Source organism: Musca autumnalis, unplaced genomic scaffold, assembly GCF_047663935.1.
Source record: "Musca autumnalis isolate F117 unplaced genomic scaffold, ASM4766393v1 scaffold_1, whole genome shotgun sequence".
Classification (NCBI taxonomy): domain Eukaryota; kingdom Metazoa; phylum Arthropoda; class Insecta; order Diptera; family Muscidae; genus Musca; species Musca autumnalis.
In genome coordinates, this window is record NW_027411644.1 from 116,287,838 (window position 1) to 116,310,322 (window position 22,485).

The 22,485-nt window shown below is 39.1% G+C and overlaps 1 protein-coding gene across 2 annotated transcripts in view; it reads left to right on the plus strand.

The window, feature by feature from the left end:
- The window catches only part of Naam (Nicotinamide amidase), a 109,815-nt gene extending 90,221 nt beyond the window's left edge, over nucleotides 1-19,594 (plus strand). For both annotated transcript variants that reach the window (XM_073989145.1, XM_073989136.1), the window contains exons 4-8: nucleotides 12,470-12,574; nucleotides 18,293-18,427; nucleotides 18,489-18,786; nucleotides 18,856-18,998; nucleotides 19,060-19,594. In XM_073989145.1, the coding sequence (XP_073845246.1) occupies nucleotides 12,470-12,574; nucleotides 18,293-18,427; nucleotides 18,489-18,786; nucleotides 18,856-18,998; nucleotides 19,060-19,179 (801 nt within the window). In that variant the 3' untranslated portion in view covers nucleotides 19,180-19,594. The remainder of the gene's footprint in view (nucleotides 1-12,469; nucleotides 12,575-18,292; nucleotides 18,428-18,488; nucleotides 18,787-18,855; nucleotides 18,999-19,059) is intronic.
- Nucleotides 19,595-22,485: the final 2,891 nt, after the last annotated feature.

The window sequence follows — 22,485 nt, forward strand, 5'->3', positions numbered from 1 at the left end:
ACACATGTCTAAAGTGAGAATCGAGCCCCGGATTTTTACTTGAAGTTTTTTATCTAGGTGGTTTGGAAATTTTAGCATATAACAGCCAAACCATTGAGATTTTCGATCCAATACAAAAAATTTTTAGCCAAGACAATAATTAAGAACTCTCTAGTACATCTCAAAAGCATTGGAATGCTCCTTCAGGCAGTTTTGGTCTTGAGAAAGTGGAAATTACCGTTTTCTTAAACCGATTTTTATGGATGTTAAAAAATCTCATCTTGTAGTACTTTTGCTACGGTTGAAGAAATGAAGGGGGAAAAGGACATGAAAGAAATTGAGTTAGAAGGATGAAATGTTCTACGAAAAGATTCGCCATACGATTTGACTGGAATCTCAAAATGAAGCTACAACAACGCTAAATAGAGATATAAAACTATTTTCTCACAAATTAAGGACCCAAAATAAAACCACTAATCACGCGATATCTCAGAAACTTTACCTATGGTGAACATTTTCTTTTGGGTTCTTAATGCACTCACCAAGCATTTCAATGCGTTTGAGATGTACTAGAGAGTTCTTAACTATTGTCTTGGCTACAATTCTTGTCTTTGTCTTGGATCGAAAATCTCAATGGTTTGGCTGTTATATGCCAAAATATCCAAAAAACATAAATAAAAAAATTCAAGTCAACATCCGGGGGCTCGATTTTCACTTTAGACATATGGTCTAGTAGACTTGTTTGCTCAGTACAATCCCTAGAATCAGAAACTCCAGGCGCCCGTTAACATTTTTTCCTTCCATACAAATCGCCCCCGCCTAGTGTATATTGTTCCACTTCGTTTCACCTTCGCATCTCGTATGACCTTTTCCAACAGGATGTTGTAGAGATCACACGACAGGCCGTCTCCTTGTCTGAAACCTCTTTTGGTAATAAACTCTTCGGAGATGTTCTTTCCTATTTTAACTGAGGACCGAGTATCAGTTTATGTCATCTAACAAAGCAGGATGAGCTTTGGGGGGGGGGGGGGGGGGGGGGGGTGTACCAAAATCAGACATGGCTTGCAACAGCTTTGAACGTATAGGGCTGTCGAAGGAAGGTGTCGATCTGTATTTCTTGGGTCTTTTCCAGGATTTGTCTCAAGGTAAATATCTGGTCAATGGTGGATTTGTCCTGTCTAAAGCCGCAGTGATAGGGTCCAAAAATACTTGACCATAGGCTTTAGTCTCTCACACAATGTGCCTAGTATCGTATATGCAATAGGGAGTAGAAATATGCCCCTGTAATTGGAGCACACACTCTTATCTCCCTTCTTGTGGACTGGACATAGAATGCTCAAGTTCCAATCGTCGGGTACGCCTTCGGTTTTGAACAGCTCCATCGGCTCCTGCTGCCTTATTATTCTTCAGCCGGTATATTGCTGTCTTTACCTCATCCTGGCTGGGCGGTATACATTCAATACCATTTCTGGGATTGGATCTGTGGTATCTTCGTTGCCTTCGTTAGTATTGGATCCCAGCAGTTTGGAAAAATGCTCATTCCATATCCCTAGCATACTATCTGTATCAGTTACCAAATTAACTTGGTGGTGCCCGTACCAAAGCCATTAGTTTGATGCTTCACTCTTTGGTAGAATTTTCGGACTTCATTCTGCCTCCTGTACATCTCGATTTTTTCACTCTACCGCTTTTCTATTTCTATCTTTTTCCTGTGGAAAAGACGTTTCTCCTCTCTCCTTTTCTCCCTATACCTCTCTCGTGCGCTACGCGTTGCTACTGATTGTAGGGTAGCCGGTAGCAGCACGACACTCCTGGTCATACTTCCTTGGTGGAGATCTCTGGTATCCAAATATGGATTTTGCGGTTGTGTGCATGGAGTGGGCAATAATACGTTGCCATTGTGCTGATATTTTATCGGGACGAGGAGTGCTTTCATTAAGCAATTGCGCCAGTTGAGTGGAATATGCTGCGGCTATCTTGTGTTTGCAACTTACCGATGTCACTTCCGTGTTGTGTCTGTTCGTGCTTTATTTGCAACGTTTAGACTGGTACGTACCTTTGCTGCAACAAGGTAGTGGCCCGAGTCTATGTTTGCTCCTAGAAACGATCGTACATCCAATACGTTCGATGAATGTCTTCCATCTATCACAACGTGATCACTTTGAATTTTTTGTTTTTTGAACTGGGGACATCCAGCTGCGCTTATGAATATCGTGATGCTTAAATCTGGTACTGCTAACTACCATGTTTTTTGCCGCTGCGAAGTTTATCAGCCTCATTCCATTGTCAGATGTTTCACTATTCCCGACTGTTGGGCCAAAGATATTCTCCTTTCCTATTTTCGCATTAAACTCGCCTAGAATAAATTTAATATCATGGGCAGGACAACGGTCATATGTTTCTTCTTAGCGCTCGTAGAATATATCTTTGGTCTGTTCGTCTTCGGTTGGAGCTTGAGCGCAGATAAAGCTAATGTTGAAGAATTTTGCTTTTATTATTGTATTGTATTATTATTTATTGTAGCAAGTCGTTCATTCACATAATACAGTGCGTGTTGTTGTGACGTCTTTCCCAATCCATCGTATTTCCTGTATGGCAGTTATTTGGCCTTGTACTTTTCAAGTACATTTGCTACCGCGTAAACTGCACCTTCTCTATAAAGAGTGCGAACATTCCAGGTGCAGATTCGCATATCATGGTCTTTAAAATGTTTGCGGGGACCGTGAACTGTAGGACGGTTTGTTCTTCTTTTCATTCGTTTTTATACCCTCCACCAGATGGAGGGTATGATTAAATTTGTCATTCCGTTTGTAACACATCGAAATATTCGTCGGAGACCCTATAAAGTATATATATTATTGATCAGCATAAAATTCTATGTCGACTTGACCATGTCCGTCTGTCCGTCCGTCAGTCTGTTGAAATCAAGATACAGCTCGCAATTTTAAAGATAGAGAGTCAAAATTTGGTACAGAAGTTTTTATTACCTGCAGGATGGTTGGTATTGAAAATGGGATATATCGGTCCACGTTTTGATATAGGCCCCATAGAATGGTACCTCCTGATTTTCGGTATTTTAAAGGTTTTAGCTTAATTATCATACCAAAATGGCTGAAATTTGGTACGTAGTCTTCTTTAGGGGTATAAAACTTTCCCCCAGAATTTTGTCGGTATCGGTCCACACCTTCATATAGCCCCCATAGAACGGTACCTCCCGATTGTCGGTATTTTTAAGGTTTTAGCTTCATTATCCTACCAAAATGGCTGAAATTTGGTACGTAGTCTTCTTTAGGGGTATAAAACTTTCCCCCAGAGTTTTGTCGGTATCGGTCCACACCTTCATATAGCGCCCATAGAACGGTACCTCCCGATTTTCGGTATTTTAAAGGTTTTAGATTCATTATCACACCGAAATGGCTGAAATTTGGTACTTAGTCTACGTTGGTGGTACAAAACTTTCCCCCAGAACTTTGTCTGTTTCGGTCCATGCCTTCATATAGCCCCCATAGAACGGTACCTACCGATTTTCGGTATTTTGAACGTTGTGGCCTCAATATTCCACCGAAATGGCTGAAATTTGGTATTTAGAGTTCGTTGGGGGTACTCAAACTTCCCCTTTAAATTTGTCGGTATAGGTCCACGCCTTCATATAGCCCCCATGGAAAGGTACCTCCCGATTTTTCGTATTTTGAAGGTTGTGTCTTCAATATTCCACCAATATGGCTGAAATTGGGTATTTAGTCTTCAATGTGATATAAAACTGTTCGCCAGAAATATGTCTGTACAGGTCCACGCTTTCGTATTGCCCCATTTCTGACTAAAATTCGTCGGTATAAGTCTACGTTCCGATATAGCCCCCATAGAACGGTACCTCCCGATTTTCGTAATACTGAAGTTTGTGACTTCAATATCCAACCGAAATGGCTGAAATTCGTTATTTCGTCTTTCAAGAGTTATAAAATATTCCAGAAGAGTATTATCAGTATAGGTCCACGTCTTCCTATATCCCCATAGAAGCGTACTTCTTGATTTTCGGTATTTTTTAAGTTTTAGCCACATTCTCTTACCGAAATATAGGAAATTTGGTAATCAGTCTTCCTTGAGCCTAAAAACTTTCCGTCAGAAATTTGTCGGTATAGATCGACGTTTTGAAATAGTCCCCATAGAATGGTGCCTCACATTGTTTTACCGAAATTGCTGAAATTTAGTATTAAGTATTCTTCATACACGAAAGGAAACTAATTATTCCATTTTACTTCAATACAACTTGTGGTGGAGGGTATAACAAGTTCGGCCCGGCCGAACTTAACGCCGTTCTTACTTGTTTCATAGTAGACTGCTTTTTCTAGGGGAGGGTTACTAACCCGACGCCCAAATCCAAGTTTTTAACGTTCTTATGGGTGAACGCGCGGCACATATTAACTCACTACTTTTAACAGGTGTTAAAGGTAGCTCCCCAGTTGACACTACGGGGGAGGTCAGTGTCCACTTGGGATGAAAGAGGGACCAAGATAAATCCTGGGCTTTGCCATGTTAAAGCCGGTCAGGACCGTTCCTTGGTATTTTTCATCCCCTACATCACCCAGTATGTAGTCTCCAATATTAAACAGTTTGGCTGGTAACCTATTGGAACATTCTGCCTTATTATTCTGCAGCCGACCTACTTGCTATCCTGACCTTATTCTGGCTGGGCAATATTAATTCACTACCAGAATCTACGTAGTTTCTGTGGTATAATCATCATCGCTACTTCTGGATGCTAATAATATGGAAAGTCATCTTTCCTTAGGACGTAATGAACCGCGGTCTAATTCCTTTGTTCTTAAGTTTTTTTGACGTCTTGTCATTGCATTGTTGTTCCTTTAATTCGGCTATATAACTTTATACAATTCGTCATGTCATATAAAAGGTACCCCTTCATTTTTTTTGGAATTAACACATACTTTATGTTAGCAATTTCTCATGGTGCGACCTTATCTAGTACCTTTTATACTTGTTGAACTTTAAAATGTTCTTATTTTCACCATCAACTATTAATAACATTCTGTGGTCATGGCGAGTTTTTCAAATTCCCTTACAAATGTAAACCATTTCATTTTAAAGTCAAACATGTTTTGGAAAACTGATAAATTTTGCACACTGCCACTCTCGAAGTAACTCACCTGGTGTTTATTTGAATATAAATAAGTATCCGTATGCACATATGTATCTGTCGTTAGCACTTACTCACCCGAAATGACTTGACTTCCGGCACATGTGGTCAACCTCAAACACTTTTAAATTGTTATTCAAGTTGAAACAATTTAACTTTTTCCACACAGAGGTTATAATTTATGTAGCCACAAAGGCATAGAAAACAGTAATTCGAAGCATAAGAACTATGATCTCTTTCACCACCCCAAAGATTTCTTGTTAAAGAAGATGAAGAGAAGTGAAACCTTGTTTGCGGTTATATGAAAAGTCTTGGTGGGCTTACTCATCTTTGTGTTGTGCGGCTGTGTTTAAAAATGAATCATTATTTCTAAAAGTAGTGAACTTTTCACTGTGGCCCGTTTCGGTTGGTCAACGTTTGTTTCCAACTTTTCCATTTCATTTGCAAGTCATGTGAGTTTCTTCCTTCGAATGAAAGTACCTCAAAACGAGGTGATTGGTGTTTCATATTTTTTCGGTTTGCAGCACATCCTTTGGTTATCCTTTTCTTGGAACCTTTTGCCACAGCAGCAATTGAAACGTAGTTATGGCAGACACGTACAATGGAGTGTTTTGGGCAAATTGAATTGTAGTTTTTCCAGGGTCACGTGGGACAAAGTTTGTATGATTTTGTCATGCAAAATTAATAAATTTAAATTGATTCTTAGCAAAATCGTTAAAATAAAAAATGTATATAAATGTATAACAAAATATGAAATAGAAGGATTAGGGTGAGGCTACTTTAAAGGTTTTGGAGTGGTATTCCACCTTTTATCCATTCACATGGCATGACCTACCAGTGTACCCTTTATACAAATCGCATACTTCGAAGTTTAGTAAAGTTAGGTTTAAGAATACATCCACCAAAAACAGCGTCCACTTGATTTGAAGATTTTGATGATGATGCCGATAATGAGAAGATTTTATGGTTTTTGCTTGTTCAATTGGATATGAAGAAATGTCCTTGATATTGCTGTATTATAAGGTTAACATCTTACGAAGTTTGCCAATGTAGTAGCACAGCGTTGACGTAACTGTTTTAGCAATTAGTATATCAATTGATTTAGAGCCACTCATACGTTACATTTCCTGGAAACCAGTAAAGTTTACCGATATTGCGTATTTGAGTTTATGGTCCATTGCTTGAGAGGGCCACAAGATTATGTACTTGAAGATCGATGCATCTATCGCTAATCTTATATGAGCGTTTGATTAGTGCATTTTCGGGCTAAATACCGGCACCAGTGCCTCTCTCAATCCTGGATACACCTATCAGACTGTTCAGAGGGGAATTCCCTTCAGCACATTTTTTTCTGTTTGCAATAATTATTGAACTTGAAAGAGGTGGGCATATAATTGCTTTTGCGATTACTGGCGCCAGATTCAAGCTGACTATCAATTATGTCTAAGACCTTCGCATGTGAAACCTGTCACGTTCCTGGCTCACAGAGACTTAAAGCCGCCCTCGCAGCTTAAGACTCGACCAGGATATCCAAAGGTAGGAAATTCAGAATCACATTCAAAGCAGCCTGAGCGACACTTTGTACACTTGTTAGTTTGGACAGAAGGGCCTTATTCCAGACATGTCTTTCATAGGTTAAGGTGGGCAGAACCATGCCTAAATATGACCAGTGTAGGACTTGTGGTCTGATTCCCCAACTTTTGCCATTGGAGTTCTTATGGGAGTCCATGTCCGCTCCACGATATTACTTTTCCAGGTAATGCATTCGTCCAGGATTGTACGAGAAATTTCTAATACAACTCCATCCATTACTGGTGGCTGGAAATCAGGAAGTTAGCTCGTCTCGGTGAATAGTACGAGTTCCGTCTTCTCCGGGTTCACTCTAAGAGCACTCAGCCTGGCATTTGCACCAGAGAACCTTGGGTCAGGTCCGACAAAGTTGGCTAAAAATGTACCACTTATAAATACTACAACATCATCAGCTTAAACCATCGCCTTAGTTTCCAGCTGACCAAATCGGGCAACAATTTCATGTATTACCGGAAGCCAGAGTGGGGGTGAGAAAACCCCCCATGCACAGTTGATCTACTTGTATGGAAAAGCTAGGAAGTGTTGCACTACATAAAGGATACTAACATATATTTGTTGAAAAAATTGCAGGATATTTTCAAAGGATATTTTAGTATTTATTTTTAAGGAAATTGTTGATGTCCTTGTTATCCTTGAATTCAGTAATTAATAGTTACTATATAAAGCCAATACTCTAAAATATTTTTTGGAAAAATTTAGTTCTTTGAAATTTAAATTTCCTTTGAACGGTCAACAGGATGAGAAAACGAAAAATCAAAAACGCCATTTTACTCATTTTTGCCTATAATTTCAGGCGTATATAGTCCGGTTCATGTGTAATTTTGGCTGTCGTGCGGTGCTATAAACGCCCCTTCTATATCATGTACTGTGATTTCCACCGACTTGCCCTGAATGCATACGAGCTGAGATGTATTGATCTTTGAAGAATCTAATTGTGCCCTAATTTCAAGGTCTGTATCCAGACTCAAAAATTCTGCAACTTAGACTGGTTGCGTCCTTAATGAATCAGGAGGCAGGTGAGTGGGGTTAGCTGGGCAGCTAAACAAATGCAGCGTGTAGTGTGGTCCCAATCCTCGTGCCGGGCATGTATTGGGTATCGTGCTATTAGGGTCCGATACAAAATGAGGCGGTTGCATCGTTCGAATATGAACTAAGATAAAACAACTCTTGTTTGCCATGGCTGCTGGCGTTCTTCAGCTGCGATGGTGGTTCCCGAGTGCGGCATTCGCACTGTATCACTCTACTGCCTGCGCGACTGTAGCAGTGTGAATGCTATTCAAGCCTGCCTGATGAGCTAGTTGGTCTAGAGGTTCTCCTTTGTACATTTGGAACTCTTTCTCTAGATCTTGAAGATGTATCCTGACGTGCCTGGGTGGGGAAACCTTTCCATTAAATCGTGACAGGTATGCTTACTGCGAGAACTTGGTACTAGTAAAACCTTCGCCTTCTCATGATTATGGTCCACTCATGTCATGAGGAGGCACCCTGTTGCAGTCCTCAGGGCGGCATTCTGGCAGGTTTAATATTCTTCCACTGCGTAGCACTAACATTTGCTCGCTGGAGCCGCATAGCTTACCGCAGACCGGCCTATTGCTTTGTAAGTGGTCAACAAGGTATCGTTATCAGCACCCCAAGTGCTGCCGGCAAGCGACTTGAGGACCTTGTTCCTACTTCTGATCTTATCGCAAATAGATGTGGCTTTCGCGACCGGAATCAGGATGCCAACGACCAATATGTTAAGTGGGAACCTCATTTCAGTCGTCCAACTGGTAAACATAACGGCAGACTTTTTCATATTCCTCAGATGGAACAACTGCACTAGGTCAGCTATGCAGACGTTAACCTATCACATATGTCATCGACGACAGGACGCGACGCCAAGATCATACAATCATCCGCATACATTACGATTTCTATGCCGTCTGGAGGGTGTGGAATTTCAGAAAAGTAGAGGTTAAACAGTTCCGAAGATATTACCCCACCTTGGGAATCTCTCTGTTTCACTCTACGTGTTTTGGACTTCTTTTTGGTTATCCAAAGTTTCAAACACGGAAGAGTGGTATTCTCTATATCCTCGAACAGCTTGGCAAGGTTGTCGGTATGGAAGGCCTTCGATAGATCAAATGCCACGGTCTGTTCTGGTTCAGTTGTTGTTGTTGCCTGTTCTGGTTCAGTCTTCTTCTTATATATGTAGATATGTCGAGTATTCCGTGTGGGCCGAACGCGTTGAATGATTTCGCGTTTCGGATGACGTCTGCAACATCGCTCATAGTAAATTGTGGTGGGACCTCCTCGGCTGGGAGGAGGTAGCACATTCCTCTTCGCCCTATCACTCTCGGTGTGCTCTAAGAACTGCAGGATAAAATAACAGGCGCACCTCTTTGGGTCAATTACTATCACACCGTTAAAAGTAAGAGCCGTTCTATAATTCTTCTTTCCCGGATTCGAGAGTGATTTAACCGTTGCCCACAATTTACTTAATCCTGTACCAATGTTGCATTGCTTCAGGTGGTCTAGTCACTTTTTCCGCTTAGGTTTGCCTACTACCTCGTTGACTTCAAGAGTAAGTTCTCCAGTTCTTGGGTCGCATCTTCTGAGAAATTTGGTCTGATTTCGGTCTGTTGACTTCAAGAGAAAGTTCTGCAACTCTTAGGTCTTCAGGGTTCGTACGACGAAGCTCATTGCGCTTATTTGTTACTCCAGTCGCCTCTGCTGGGAGATTTGGTCTGATTTCGGATGTTTCGGAAAGATCTCTCAGCTACCCCAGGAGCTGAGGGAGTGGCCAACACTCTCAAGCGATGATTAGTAAATTCTCTGAACTCAATCAGCTTTCCCATGGTTCCGAAGAGTACGGCGTTCAAGGGTTATGAAGTCGGGTGGTCTTTTTATGGAGACTATGATAGGAAGTTGGCCTGAGCCAAGGGAAATGGCGGGTTCCCAGGATACGTCATTTATCAGATCTGGTGTCATAATGGTGGTATCGGCGAGCTTTGACAATCTCCACTTATCCTCGTAGGAGCGTCTTCATTCACCGTGCAAAACGTGAATCAATCAGCACTGTACCCCTCTGGTCATTAAATAGGACGGAATGCCAAAGCTCATAATGGGCACTGAAGTCCCCTAGCACCAGACGGTTATTGCCCTCTAAAAGCGAACTAATATCGGGCATATAACGCAGGGCACAGGTTTTCATCAGCGGTATGTACACATTAAGCAGCTCTACCTCGGCAGTAGCACACTTTACTGCTACCCCATACATTCCATGTATAGGTCACAAGAGTCAAGTACAAGGAAGTTAGGTCTGTACCAGCAGACAGGTGTATTAGGAACGCAAGTCCTCCTCCTCCGTTTCTTGTGCGATCCTTCCACAGAGCGTTGTAACCATCGCAACGTTGCATGATGTTTTTCCAACTCATAAAGTCCATAATTTCGAATTGCAAGAATGACGCTTTTCCAGGCCGCTGACAACAACTTGAAGTGTTAGATGCTGCATTTGTTGTTGTTGTTGGGTAGACTGCGGAGGAGTCTTGTCTTCCGACGACGATGAAGAATCGGACGACGAAGTTGAAGACACACTGGGAGATGTTCTGACGCTGCAAGCAGCAACATACCTATCGCAGTAATTCTGGATGCGACTAAGGCCAGAGCACTCTCAGAAGAGCATCCATTGAAAAAATACACGAACACAAACACATAATTGTTGATGTGACGACCCCTGTTCGAAGATTCGTCCAAGTCAATACGATGCCTAGAAATGGCCGCCGTGGGGTTGACTTAGGGTTGTAGGACAGCTTGACCTCTTTCCATTAAAAATCTCCGTCAGGATTTCTAACACCGGTTCCGCTGCGTTCTGAAGCATAGCTGGTATTATAGCATTCAGTCCCGAAGACTTGTAAACTGAAAGCTGTTAATTGTCCATTGAAGTCTTGGTAGGCTGGTTAATCTCTCTATCAGTTGTTCATCCTCTTCAGAGCGGGATTAATTATGCGAGCAAGGAAATGAACCTCTGATAGTGGATTCAGCGTCTCTACACGGAGGAAAACAAAGGCCTCTCTGACATATATCCCTAGCATATGCAGCAAACATATATTTGTTTGCAATCAGTCCCAAACATAACATATGTTTGGGTCCTGCGAACAAATTTATGTTTGGGTGCAAACAAATATTTGTTTGGGTGGAAACAAATATTTGTTTAGATATTATATAAATACAAACCCAAAAGCCACAAAAAACAAACACATACACCAGTGGGCGCTTACTGAGAGCAAGGGAGCGTAAATCTCAATGTTAAATACATTGAAATGTATGCTCACTTGCTCTCAGTAAGCGCTCACTGGCTATCTCTAAATATACACACATTTATAAATGGTGGTGGTTTATTGAAAGGCATAGAAATACCAAACACAAAAGCAACAACAGACACATAGGTACATAAAAATTCCAAGAAATACACAGACTTTAATAAAAGAAAAACGGAATGAAATTATTTATAAAAACTTACACGTTTAAAAAGAAAAAACAAAAATATATATATATATATATATATATATATATATATATATATATATATATATATATAGAAACACGTTTTCCTCAAAGTTGAAATCATGAGCGGGAATTCGGAATCTGGAATCATAGGTTATATAGTGTAATAAATAGGTACATCCATATTTCAAATATACACATATATGTTATGAAAACTTACATTTTACAACAACAAAATGTTTCTAAAAGTTGTGTACACTTACCAGCGAATATTTTTCTCAAAGATAACACTACGAAAAATTTAGCGTGCGAAATATATACAAATTATGGAATTTTTATATATATTATTAAATTTGAGGCAATAAATGCAGTTATTCGACATTCACATTAAAATTGTTAATTTCTTTATATTTTGCTCCATAATTCACCGTTTAATTATATTACATTAATACCGATTGGTACAAAAAAGAACAATCGCAGCCGTAAGGATCACTGAGTAGCTTTGTGTGTTTCAAGTACTTAAAGCTCATATCCGGCATGTGACAAGAAGACATAACAGTTTACATTCACTACCTCCCAACTGACAATGGTGGATGTAAGAAAACAACAATAACAACAATATTGCCTGCCATCACCAAGAACAGAAGGCCAAAATGACAATAACAATGAATTTACATCCGGCTTCTGTTGAACTTATATAACATTTCTTTGGATTTACTTTTCTTCTTTATGGGTGTGAGCGATGTCTGTTGTTTGTTTTTTAACGTTCCAAATATAAAGTCATCTTTTGGATTGTGGAAGTAAGAATTGTGTAAAATGTAAACGTATTGCCAGGATTCAAATAACGACACGGAATGATGATGAGGAAGACTGGAGATGGATGACAATGGCTATGGCGATGATGATTGCGATGAGATTGATGCTGCTGATGCCAAGTTAAAGTAGTTTGAATGAATGACATGATATCGTCCTCACAGAGATAGATATTTGGATATGTGTCACACAACAATCTTCTTCATTCAGGTTTCATTTCCAACCTGACTTCATCGTTAGCCGTTATAAGTTATTTCCTTTCGTTGTTGGCAAGTTTTTCTTGGAGTTTTATTGTTGTATTTAAACGTTGATGACGATGAACGAAAGTTGATATAAGAAAGTTTATGGCTTGCCAGTCAGTTATAGAAGTGAAATAATCTGAATCTGGAGTACAATGTGAAGTAATTTTGTTCCGTTCGGTTTCTTCTTCTTCTTCTTCTTCTTTTGCAGATCGTTCGTCCTGTTAACGCATTTTTGATTGTTGATGTACAAAATGACTTTATAAGTGGTTCCTTGGATATAAGTAATTGCAGTGCACAGCAAAAAGGACATGAGGTAAGTTGATATAAGAAATCCTTTCCCCTAGTTTCTTAACTTTTTTTAATAAGACTAAAAATAGTATTTCATTCGTATGTATAAGTTTAAAAAGTGTGAATGTCTGCATGCAATTTTGTCTTCCGCTTTTTTTTGTCAAGAAAATAAAAAAGTTTTAGTTTTTGTGGAAAGTGGTAAAATTGGAAATTTCCAGATTTCTTTTACTCATTTTTTGCATTATTGTCGAGAACATAAAGTAATCACCGGTATATTTTCTCCAACGCCATAAAGTTTTGTAAGGGCAAAGAAAACCCTCTTGATTTTGACATAATGATATCAGGCCAGTACTCGTGACATGTCTTGTTGCTGCATCAGGTTAAGATGTAGAAAATAGTATGAAGTAAGGGAGGAAAGAATTAAGTTATAAAATAGAGACGAAATTTTAAAGGCTGTTACGTGGAAACTATGAATGGAATAAATGAATAGACATTTTCTAAAAAGAGCACCGACAATAAGTTCAATCTGTATACATATGTATGTGTGTATGAATGTAAAATAGTTGGGTTTAAGTGATTGCTATCGAAATAGAACAAACTAGGAATTTAAAAGATCACTTCTATAATAATCGGTCATTTCTTTAAAATGTTACAAGCAAAACCTCATATTTTGTTCAGTACTAACCTCCAGTTTTTGTAACAATTTTTATTCTTCTCACACGAATTGTCAAATTTTGTAGATCGATTTTCTCGCTTTAGCGCAAATGTAGAGCGCTGGTTTTTAAATAAGGAATTCATAATGATAATGGAACGGTTATTCGAGTAAAAAGTATAAGCCGGCTTTGCCGACAGAGATATACCCCCAACTTATGTGAATTGAAACTTTCATCTGCGGACAGATCGAATGTATTTAGGGTCGGAATTTTGTGGCCCTTTTTGGAAATATGAACTTGCCGACAAAAATGTGGATTAGGATTAAAGTTCAAAAGTGTTGCGGAAGAAGTACTTAAAGGAATAGTCGTTTCAGTGGGTCATCGTATAACTTTTGGACCAGTATGTCATGAAGCATGGACTTGTCCACGGAAAACATAATATGCCTGTAAACAGGAGCACAACGAACAGCAACGGTATACATTTTAAAAGGATCTTCGAATAGACCCTAAACTGCACTTAAACACAAATGTTGAACTTTTGTGGTTGAGGTACCCTAAGTAGAGGACCGATATGGGTCATTGTAGAAGTAAGCTTAAATTTGGACAAAATATTAGGAGATCCAAAGTTTGGGCCAAACTGGTTGCCTACCATTTTATTGACATTTTTTAAATATTGAGGGGAAGTGCAGGAAATTGTTGCACATCTTCGAACTGAAACTAAGTTTGGACAAAATATGACGAAGGCCAAATTTCGGACCAATCGGTTGATCAGTTCGAAAGTTATCGTGCTTTACACCTTTATGGTGATATGACTTACCTTCGAACTTAAACTAAGTTTGGACAAAATATTAGGGAAGCCAAATTTTAGAACGAATCGGTTGATCCGTTCGAGAGTTATCGTGCGGTCCAGACAGCAAGTCAGACAGACGCACATGACTAAATCAACTCCAAATTGTCTGAAACGGATTTCGTCCAAACATACTTGGGGTCTAAAACCATTATTTCGATGAGGCACATTTTGCCTGTATGAAAGTGCATATACCCTCATTAGCATAAATTCTTAGGGTATAAAAAGACGCATCTCGTCAAACAAAAATGACACTTTAAAAAAGCGGGTACTATCCGTTCTAATGGATGTTACTTGCGTAAGCAGATAAAGCAGGGGTTGCTATGTTTGAGAAAAAATCTTCTTCAAATGATCTACGGGCCAACGTGCGTTGACGGTGAATATCGACGTCATATGAACTACAAGCCGTACCTGCTATACAACGAAATCAGTTTAGTCATGTTGTAGGACAAAGTTCTGTAGAGGGCCAACTATGTAAGTAATAAGTCCCAAAATTATTTTGTAGGTATAGCCGTGAGACATAACTATACAGTGTCAGAGCACTGTAAAACACTTTATGGGTAGATACATTCTCGGTTCTTTCCATCAGCAGCTAAGTGAGGACTTCGTATATGACCTTACAAATATCATGACCGTTTTTCAACTTCCACGGCCCATTAACAGGTACCCATAGGTAATACACTCTCTGTATTCTATAAGATTTAAGGATTAGTTTTTTATATAGTTTGTTAGTCATCGTTTTTAAGTCTTTTTTTGGGGGGAAGAATTCTCTTTGTTCTGTTAACGCCGGGAGCAAGTTTTTCTTTTTTTATTGTCATTATCAGTGATTAAAATAATACATACCAGTTTTAAGTATCTCCTTTATAACGTTTCAAATGCCTTGATTTTGTTAAAAACTTAAACTTAAACTAAAAAAAACTTGAAATTGCATTGAATTGTTTCATTTTCTAGATTTCAGAGTTTTTTTTGGCTATATCACGTAGAGCCCCCATTCCAAAGGCCCATTAATAACAATGATGACTTTCCGTTGTAATCTTCTTCCTTCTTATGACCCACCTTTCTTTCTTCCTTCCTGCGTTCCATTACTACACGGCACACAAATTTGGTATTATTTTTTCAATTTTGTTTAAATAGCATGCTAAGGCTCTGAGAGTCTGTATCTATTGGAACTGCTGTCATTTTGTTGATGTTGTTGTGAGTTTTTATTATACGGAAACGGATATGCTTTACTTACAGTACATCCGTTCGTGTTACAAAACGTGTTGTTGGATATTCTAGCAACACACAAACAGGCGGCATTATAACAATCCGCCAGTTACAACGACAACGTCTCGCACACAGCATAACTTTTTTTCTTATTTTTGTGATATTTTAATAAAAATTTGTCAAAGTTCATATTTCACATTTCCGAAAATGTATTCAAAAGATTTCAGCTTTTCGTCACTTCTCTTTCAAGAGGTTGTATTTTTGTTTTCGTAGGGCTTATGTGGTGTATAAATACTGGATATGTGCGAATTACACTCGTCCCGTTATACTTTTAAGATTGAGGACGTACATATTTTATTTGAGAAATGTGGAAAGGAAAAACAGAGGTACAGATTTGTTATGTAAATTAATTCCACTACAGAAAAGTGATGTTGCTCGACCATATTAGAACCTAGGTTGACCATATCAAAAGCTTTTATAGGTCTATAGGTGGAGGCACCCTACTATTCCTTGCTACGGTCTGTCCTGTTTAAGACTTCGACTGATACATATGTGGAAATGGCATCCAAATGCTGTTGTGGTACAATATTGCTCTCGGATTTGGTGTTGAGTATCCTCAACTCGATAACAATTTCGAATGCTCCGTAGTAATGCACCTCCCCCTACTAGTGATAAAAGCAGAGCTCCGAGGGGGCCAACTTGCCCCCCCCCCCCCCTCCCCCCCCAAAAAAAAACCAAATCCCACCAAATTTTCACTCGCGAGTAAATTGGAGCACTGGATAAAAGTGAGACCGGTCGTTATGATTTCGTTATGATCGCAAAAGACATATAACTCTGCATCTCAAGAGTGTCACAGTTTGCAGACAAAACATAGCCATCGTGTCACCTGATCTGACAAATGGCGGCATCTGTTAACCCGTAATTAATTAAATACATAATTGTTGAGGTGACGACCGGGTCAATCCGGTGCATAGAATCGGCCGCCGTGGCATTGACCTGACAACCCGCCATTTCTCTTGGTTCAGACCATCTCCAATAATTATCTTTATCATCACCTCAGAGCATTACACTTTAAGCCTAGTTTCAGAGAGTTCACCAATCACCACTTTAGAAATCTCTCCAACCCTTCCGATGTTAGGATTACAGAAACGAAGTTCCTGGCTGCTCGAATACCCGAAGTGAGATCAAACTTCCCAGCAGAGGCGATGGGATTAGCAAATGAGCGTGATGAGCTTCGTCGTGCGAACCCCAGTGACCCTAGAGTCAGGGAGTTGACACTGGAAGTTAACAGGTTGGTCGGTGAGCATAAGCTGAACATGTGGCTAAATCATCTGAAGAGTTGTAACATTAGAGCTGGTATAAATGAAATGTGGGAAAAGGTTAAGCCATTCTCGAACCCTGGAAAGATGTTAGCTAACTGATCCGAAGTTATTTCAATCGACAGTTTGTCGAGCACCCCGAGATTAGTACTACCTCGCATTCTTCCTGCCGTGGATGACCCACCACAATTTGCAATAGATGATGTTGCGAATGTCATCAGGAACGCTAAATCATCCAAAACGTTGGGCCCTGTTGTATTCTCAATTGTAATGCTGAAACAGCTGGCTCATCCAGTTGTCGAATATCTCACTAAAGTGCTCAACCTGTCAGAAGTCTGGGAAATGAGCGTATCAAAGACCCTTGAAGTTTTAGTCCCCCCAGCGTTGGAAATAGCTATTCAGTTGCTGATAATAAGTACAGGTTCCGTAAACAGCACAGCACTACAACATCGCTGCACGCCATTTCCACACATATTAGTCGAGGACTCAACCAGAGCAAGCCGTGTGATAGAAAAGTGATGGTGGCGATTGACTTATCAATAGTCTTTGATACTGTAAAACACTTCACGCTGTTCGAGAACATTGAGCAGACAACCCTCCGGCCAAGTTTGAAACGTTGGATAATCAATTATATGTGTGATTGCCAGTCGTACGTGGAATTCAGGAACAGGTCGCATTCGACAGCATGTTCATGTCGCCCGCGCATGCCACAGCTATCTGCGACAAGCTGAAATGTAGCACTTGGGGTGCAAATAAAGAAACCTTGTTGACTACATATAACGCGATAGGTCGGTCTGTGGTAAACTATGCGTCGCCCGTATGGTCCGCGGATATAAGTGCAATGCGATGGAAAAATATTCAAACCTGTCAGAATGCAGCTCTGAGAACTGCAACATGAGTAGACAAAGATTCTTCTGGTACATCAACACAATGACATGCTTTCGTTGCTGTACTTGCTTATGTGCTACCGTGAGAGCCACCCTAATCACTATATGGTGGGGGAGTCCAACCTAGGCATGTCTGGGGGATCTTCATGATCTAGATAGAGAAGACCAGCGCTACAAGGGACAACCCCTAGATCAACAAGCCTTTTAAGCATGTTTAAATAGCATTCACACAGATGTAGTCGCAGATGCCATAAACAAATATCGTGTGAATGCGGACTTCGGAGAACATCCCCCATCTATCGCAGCTGAGTAACGACAGCTGCCACGGAAAACCAGAGTAGTTTTGGCACAACTACGCTCTGGATGGTAAAGCCGTCTGAATTCCTATAGGGCAAAGATCAATGGCACCGTGGAAAACAACTGCCCAGCACCTTTTCAACCTACTCAACTAACTCCAGTAGGTTTGCCGTTACATCCCAACGGAGCAGCCACATTCCTAGAACTGGAAATAGACACAGAGCCAGGATAAGCAGAAAAACAAACATATAAAATACTGTTACAACAACTCTTCTACTTTGCCTGGTCACTCTTCTACTAGCCTGGTAACCCATATGCTCTAAAATTTTTTTATATGTCAGTACTATATTTTTCAATCATATTTTACCTTAAGTGGAATAGAAACTCCAAATGCCAAAACTTTTCTTGGAGAAGATGGAGCTGTACTCATGAATCGATTTCACACTATGTTATTGAGGAAAATCACATCACTTAAAATTGTACAACAACAAATTTATATATCTCATTACAATTAAATCTTTTATCTCATTACAGATCCTCGAACCCACAAATAATCTGCTGGACACAGTTGATTTCGATGCCGTATTCTATTCCTTGGATTGGCATCCCAGTGACCACGTTTCTTTTATAGACAATGTCAAAATGAGGCCGCTTGACGAAAATTCCCCGGTAAGTTTGCCAATAACCTCTCTCTTTGAGAATATTTCTAAATTCTTATTTCTCACTACAGATAGATGCAGATTCAGCACAGGTCTTTGATACAGTAATATTTGCTGGTCCACCACCAATGAAACAACGTCTATGGCCGCGTCACTGTGTCCAAGATTCATGGGGTGCAGAACTACACAAAGATTTAAAGGTGGTTGAGCATGGCATTAAAGTTTATAAGGGTACAAATCCAGAAGTTGATTCATATTCAGTATTTTGGGATAACAAGAAACTTTCCGATACCACTTTGAATGCCCAGCTAAAAATGAAGGGGGCAACAGATATTTATGTATGCGGCTTAGCCTATGATGTGTGTGTTGGTAAGTTGATTCACCAAATCAAGTGAATGATAAAGCAGAAAACATTAAATTTATTATTTTCTTCAACAGGTGCTACTGCTGTTGATGCTCTCTCTGTTGGCTACAGAACCATTTTAATTGATGACTGTTGTCGCGGCACAGATTTCCATGACATTGAACATACCAAGGAGAAGGTGATAAGCAATCATGGTGTCATAGTCCATTCAACTGAGGTAGGTGTAAAGATACCCATTCATTGCCATCTAGAAAATAACTTTCTACTCTCCATTTTAGGTTAAGGCAATGGCTGAGGGACGTGATCGCCGCCCTGAACTTGGCTATAAATTAGCCATGGAATTAAAAAATCCCGATTCAGTTTTATCTCAACGCAACGGTTACCGTTCAGTGGAGTAGATCTCCAAGGGAACAGTGTCCTTCCTACGTTAAGCTAAGATAATGCTTGCCCTCTATCTCTCTCCCCCTTAGATTGTACCTATTAGATTCTCTTAGCTCCCTTAGTTTAATTTATATTTAAATTTATTATTATTTAGCGCTTATTGTTATTGTTATTATCGATCCACATGAATGGATATGTGAAGGGAAAACATGAAATTGAATTTTTATTGGGAAACTGTGAACAAAAACAAATAATTAACTCGTATTGCATTCAAATAATATTAACATTGAATATCAATTATCATTTAGACGCATTTAACTAAACTCAGCACCTGGCTATAGAATTACATACATACTTATAATCATATTTTAAGTTAATTAGGTATTTTAATGGAAAAGAATATCAAAATAAAAGACATTTACCAAGTACAAACGCAAAGAGTTTTATTCTTAAATTTGATGGATTATTTTTTCTTCTCTGGAATGCACCAATGAAATGATAGAGAGGTACATTTCATTGTAAATCATTATTGGGCAGAAATGCTCGGCCTCATACACAAAAGTGTAAAAAAAACATGAGTCTCACGCAATTTGCCCACCATTGTTGTAAATATAAATATTTAGGAATGCCTGAAAGTATGCAGTTATTTTTTATTACAGTGAGATTATCTAACCAAATTCACAGACATAAAATATAACAAGATGGGACATTTACATTGCCACTATACATCGGCAGATGGCGCTGGAGGTCTTCTAATCTTTACAGTTCTATGTCTTTGCCAAATATGTTCGATCCAATTTTTGTACCCTTTACCCTATTTTGTAAACATGGGATAACAACCTTTTTTACCTTTTAGAGTTCTAGCGGGTAGCACGAGAGGTTTGTAAAGTAAATCTTTCTAAAATAGAATAAGTAAGAACGGCGTTAAGTTCGCTCGGGTCGAAATATTTATACCCTCCACCACGAACTTCATTGAAATGAATAAGAACAATCAGTTCCTCTTATTGCAGGAGTAGTACATCGCAACTGATAATACTGCCTTCAAAAGAGCTAATATGGGGCGTCATCATAGTTCTTTCCAAAACATGGATCAATATTTACAATTTTCCAAATTGAGCTTTTGAACACCTGGCAACACACAATATTAAATTACAGCAATCTCGGTTCGAAAATTTGACAAAAAAAAACTCTCGAAATACATAATAGTCCGTTTCCACGGTACGTCGTTCGTTCTCTATTCGTCGTTCGACCCTCAAATACGAATAAATTACTTGATTCCCCATACAAAATTCTGAGAACGAACGAAGATTTTTCTACGTTGTTCAAGTAGAAATACTCTCCGAACAACGATAAAATATGTCCCATCCCTAACAAATGAGAGAATTTATCGAAAATAATAATTATGACATGTCTAAATTCAAAATTGAAAAATTTGTTGAAAACACAAAAACTTTTAGAACAAAGGAAAAATATGAATGAAAATTAATGAACTAAACGTTTTATATAGATGCAGAAGGAAGATGGTTGTGTTTCCTTCTTAATTCCACACACATTTCTTGTCCATTAGTTCAAAGTCGCGTAAAAAATCAGAAACAAAAAGGAAACAAATAACTGAAAGTCTGTATACACAAACATTGTTTTGACATGTCTCTCTCTCTTTAATCTTGAAAATAGAAAAATATATTGAAAACACAAAATTATTCAGAATTTATGGAAAAAATGAATGAAATGTGTGTAGATAAATATAAAAGATACATTTGAAGGAAAGTCTACTGTTTTTCCTATTCATTTAATGTATATTTTATGTGGTTTCGGTTCAAATTTTCGTGAAAACAAGGAAACAAATATGAAGGAAATTTTGTTTATGTTTCTGTTAATTACGAATGGTGTCGTGGAAACGGGTTAATTCGTGTACGTCGTTCGACAGGCGAACAACGTAATTGAAACGCTCGTGTGAACATGACATAACATTGGGTAATACCAGCTATACCTAAACCTGAATATATATGAACAGTTTGTTTTTTGCCGACAGCGATATACCCTCATCCTATATAAATTGAAACAATTTTTGCCCAAAAACATATGTATTAAGGGGGTTTCAAAATTATGGGCGTCGGTACTTAAAGAAATGGACCGACATAGTCCATTATGGAAGTGGATATTATTTTGGGAGTCATATCTTTTCGATAGATATGGCGCCCACTAGTCATTTCAGTTTGGACTAGTATGCCACGAAGCACGGACTTGTCCACGGAAAACATAATATTGCTGTAAACAGGACCACAACGAACAGCATTGGTATACATTTCCAAAGGATCTTCGACCAAACCCTAAACTCCACATAGACACAAATGTTGAACTTTGGTGGGGGAGGTACCTAAGTAGAGGACGGATATGGGCCATTTTAAAAGGTAAATTTGTTGCCCCGTTTAAGATATATCGTGCATACCATTTTACTGACATTTTTTAAATATTGGAGGGAAGTATCGGAAGATGGGAACCGGTATTGCCTATCTTCGAACTGAAACTAAGTTTGGACAAAATATGACGAAGGCAAAAATTTGGACCAAATCGGTTGATCTATCTCTCGAACTGATCGTGCTCTCCAGCCACTAAATATGGTGAGATAGGGGGTTTCTACACCTTTCTGGCTGTTTTCTCATAAAGTATGGACTTGCCCTTGAAAAATACGTTTACCGTGGTAGTTGAAGTAGCGTGGTATTTGAATGCAAGTTGCTTCAACAAAAATCAAAGTGATCCGAGAGCAGGTCTTAAAGTGAACTTATCTGCAATTTTGTGTGGGAGTTACCCGAAGGAGTAAATAGATATAGTCCATATTCGAACCTGATCTATATCTGGTAGATATATTGGGATGTGTAATGTATGGACCAAATCGGTCACTCCCTCCAAGAGTTATCAGGTGTACAATTTTTCTGAACATTTTTGAACTGAAGTAGTGGACTGATATATATAGCTTATCTTCGAACTTAAAGTAAGTTTGGACAAAATATTACGAACCCATATTTTGGGCCAAATCGGCAGATCCGTTCGAGAGTTATCTTGCGCTCCAACCACTACACACGGTGTCACAGGGTTTTTTTTTGCAACTTTCAGAATATTTTCTCGGGAAGTATGGACCTATTGAAACTTACATTGTCGTATGAAGGACAAGTTGCTATAACAAAAATCGAAGCGATTCGAGGGCAGGTCCTAAACTGAACTTTTCCGAAATTTTGTGTGGAAGGTACCCGAAAGAGTGGACGATATTGGAACCTCATTTAAGTCTGGTAGAAATTTTACAATGCGGAAAGTATGGGGCAAAT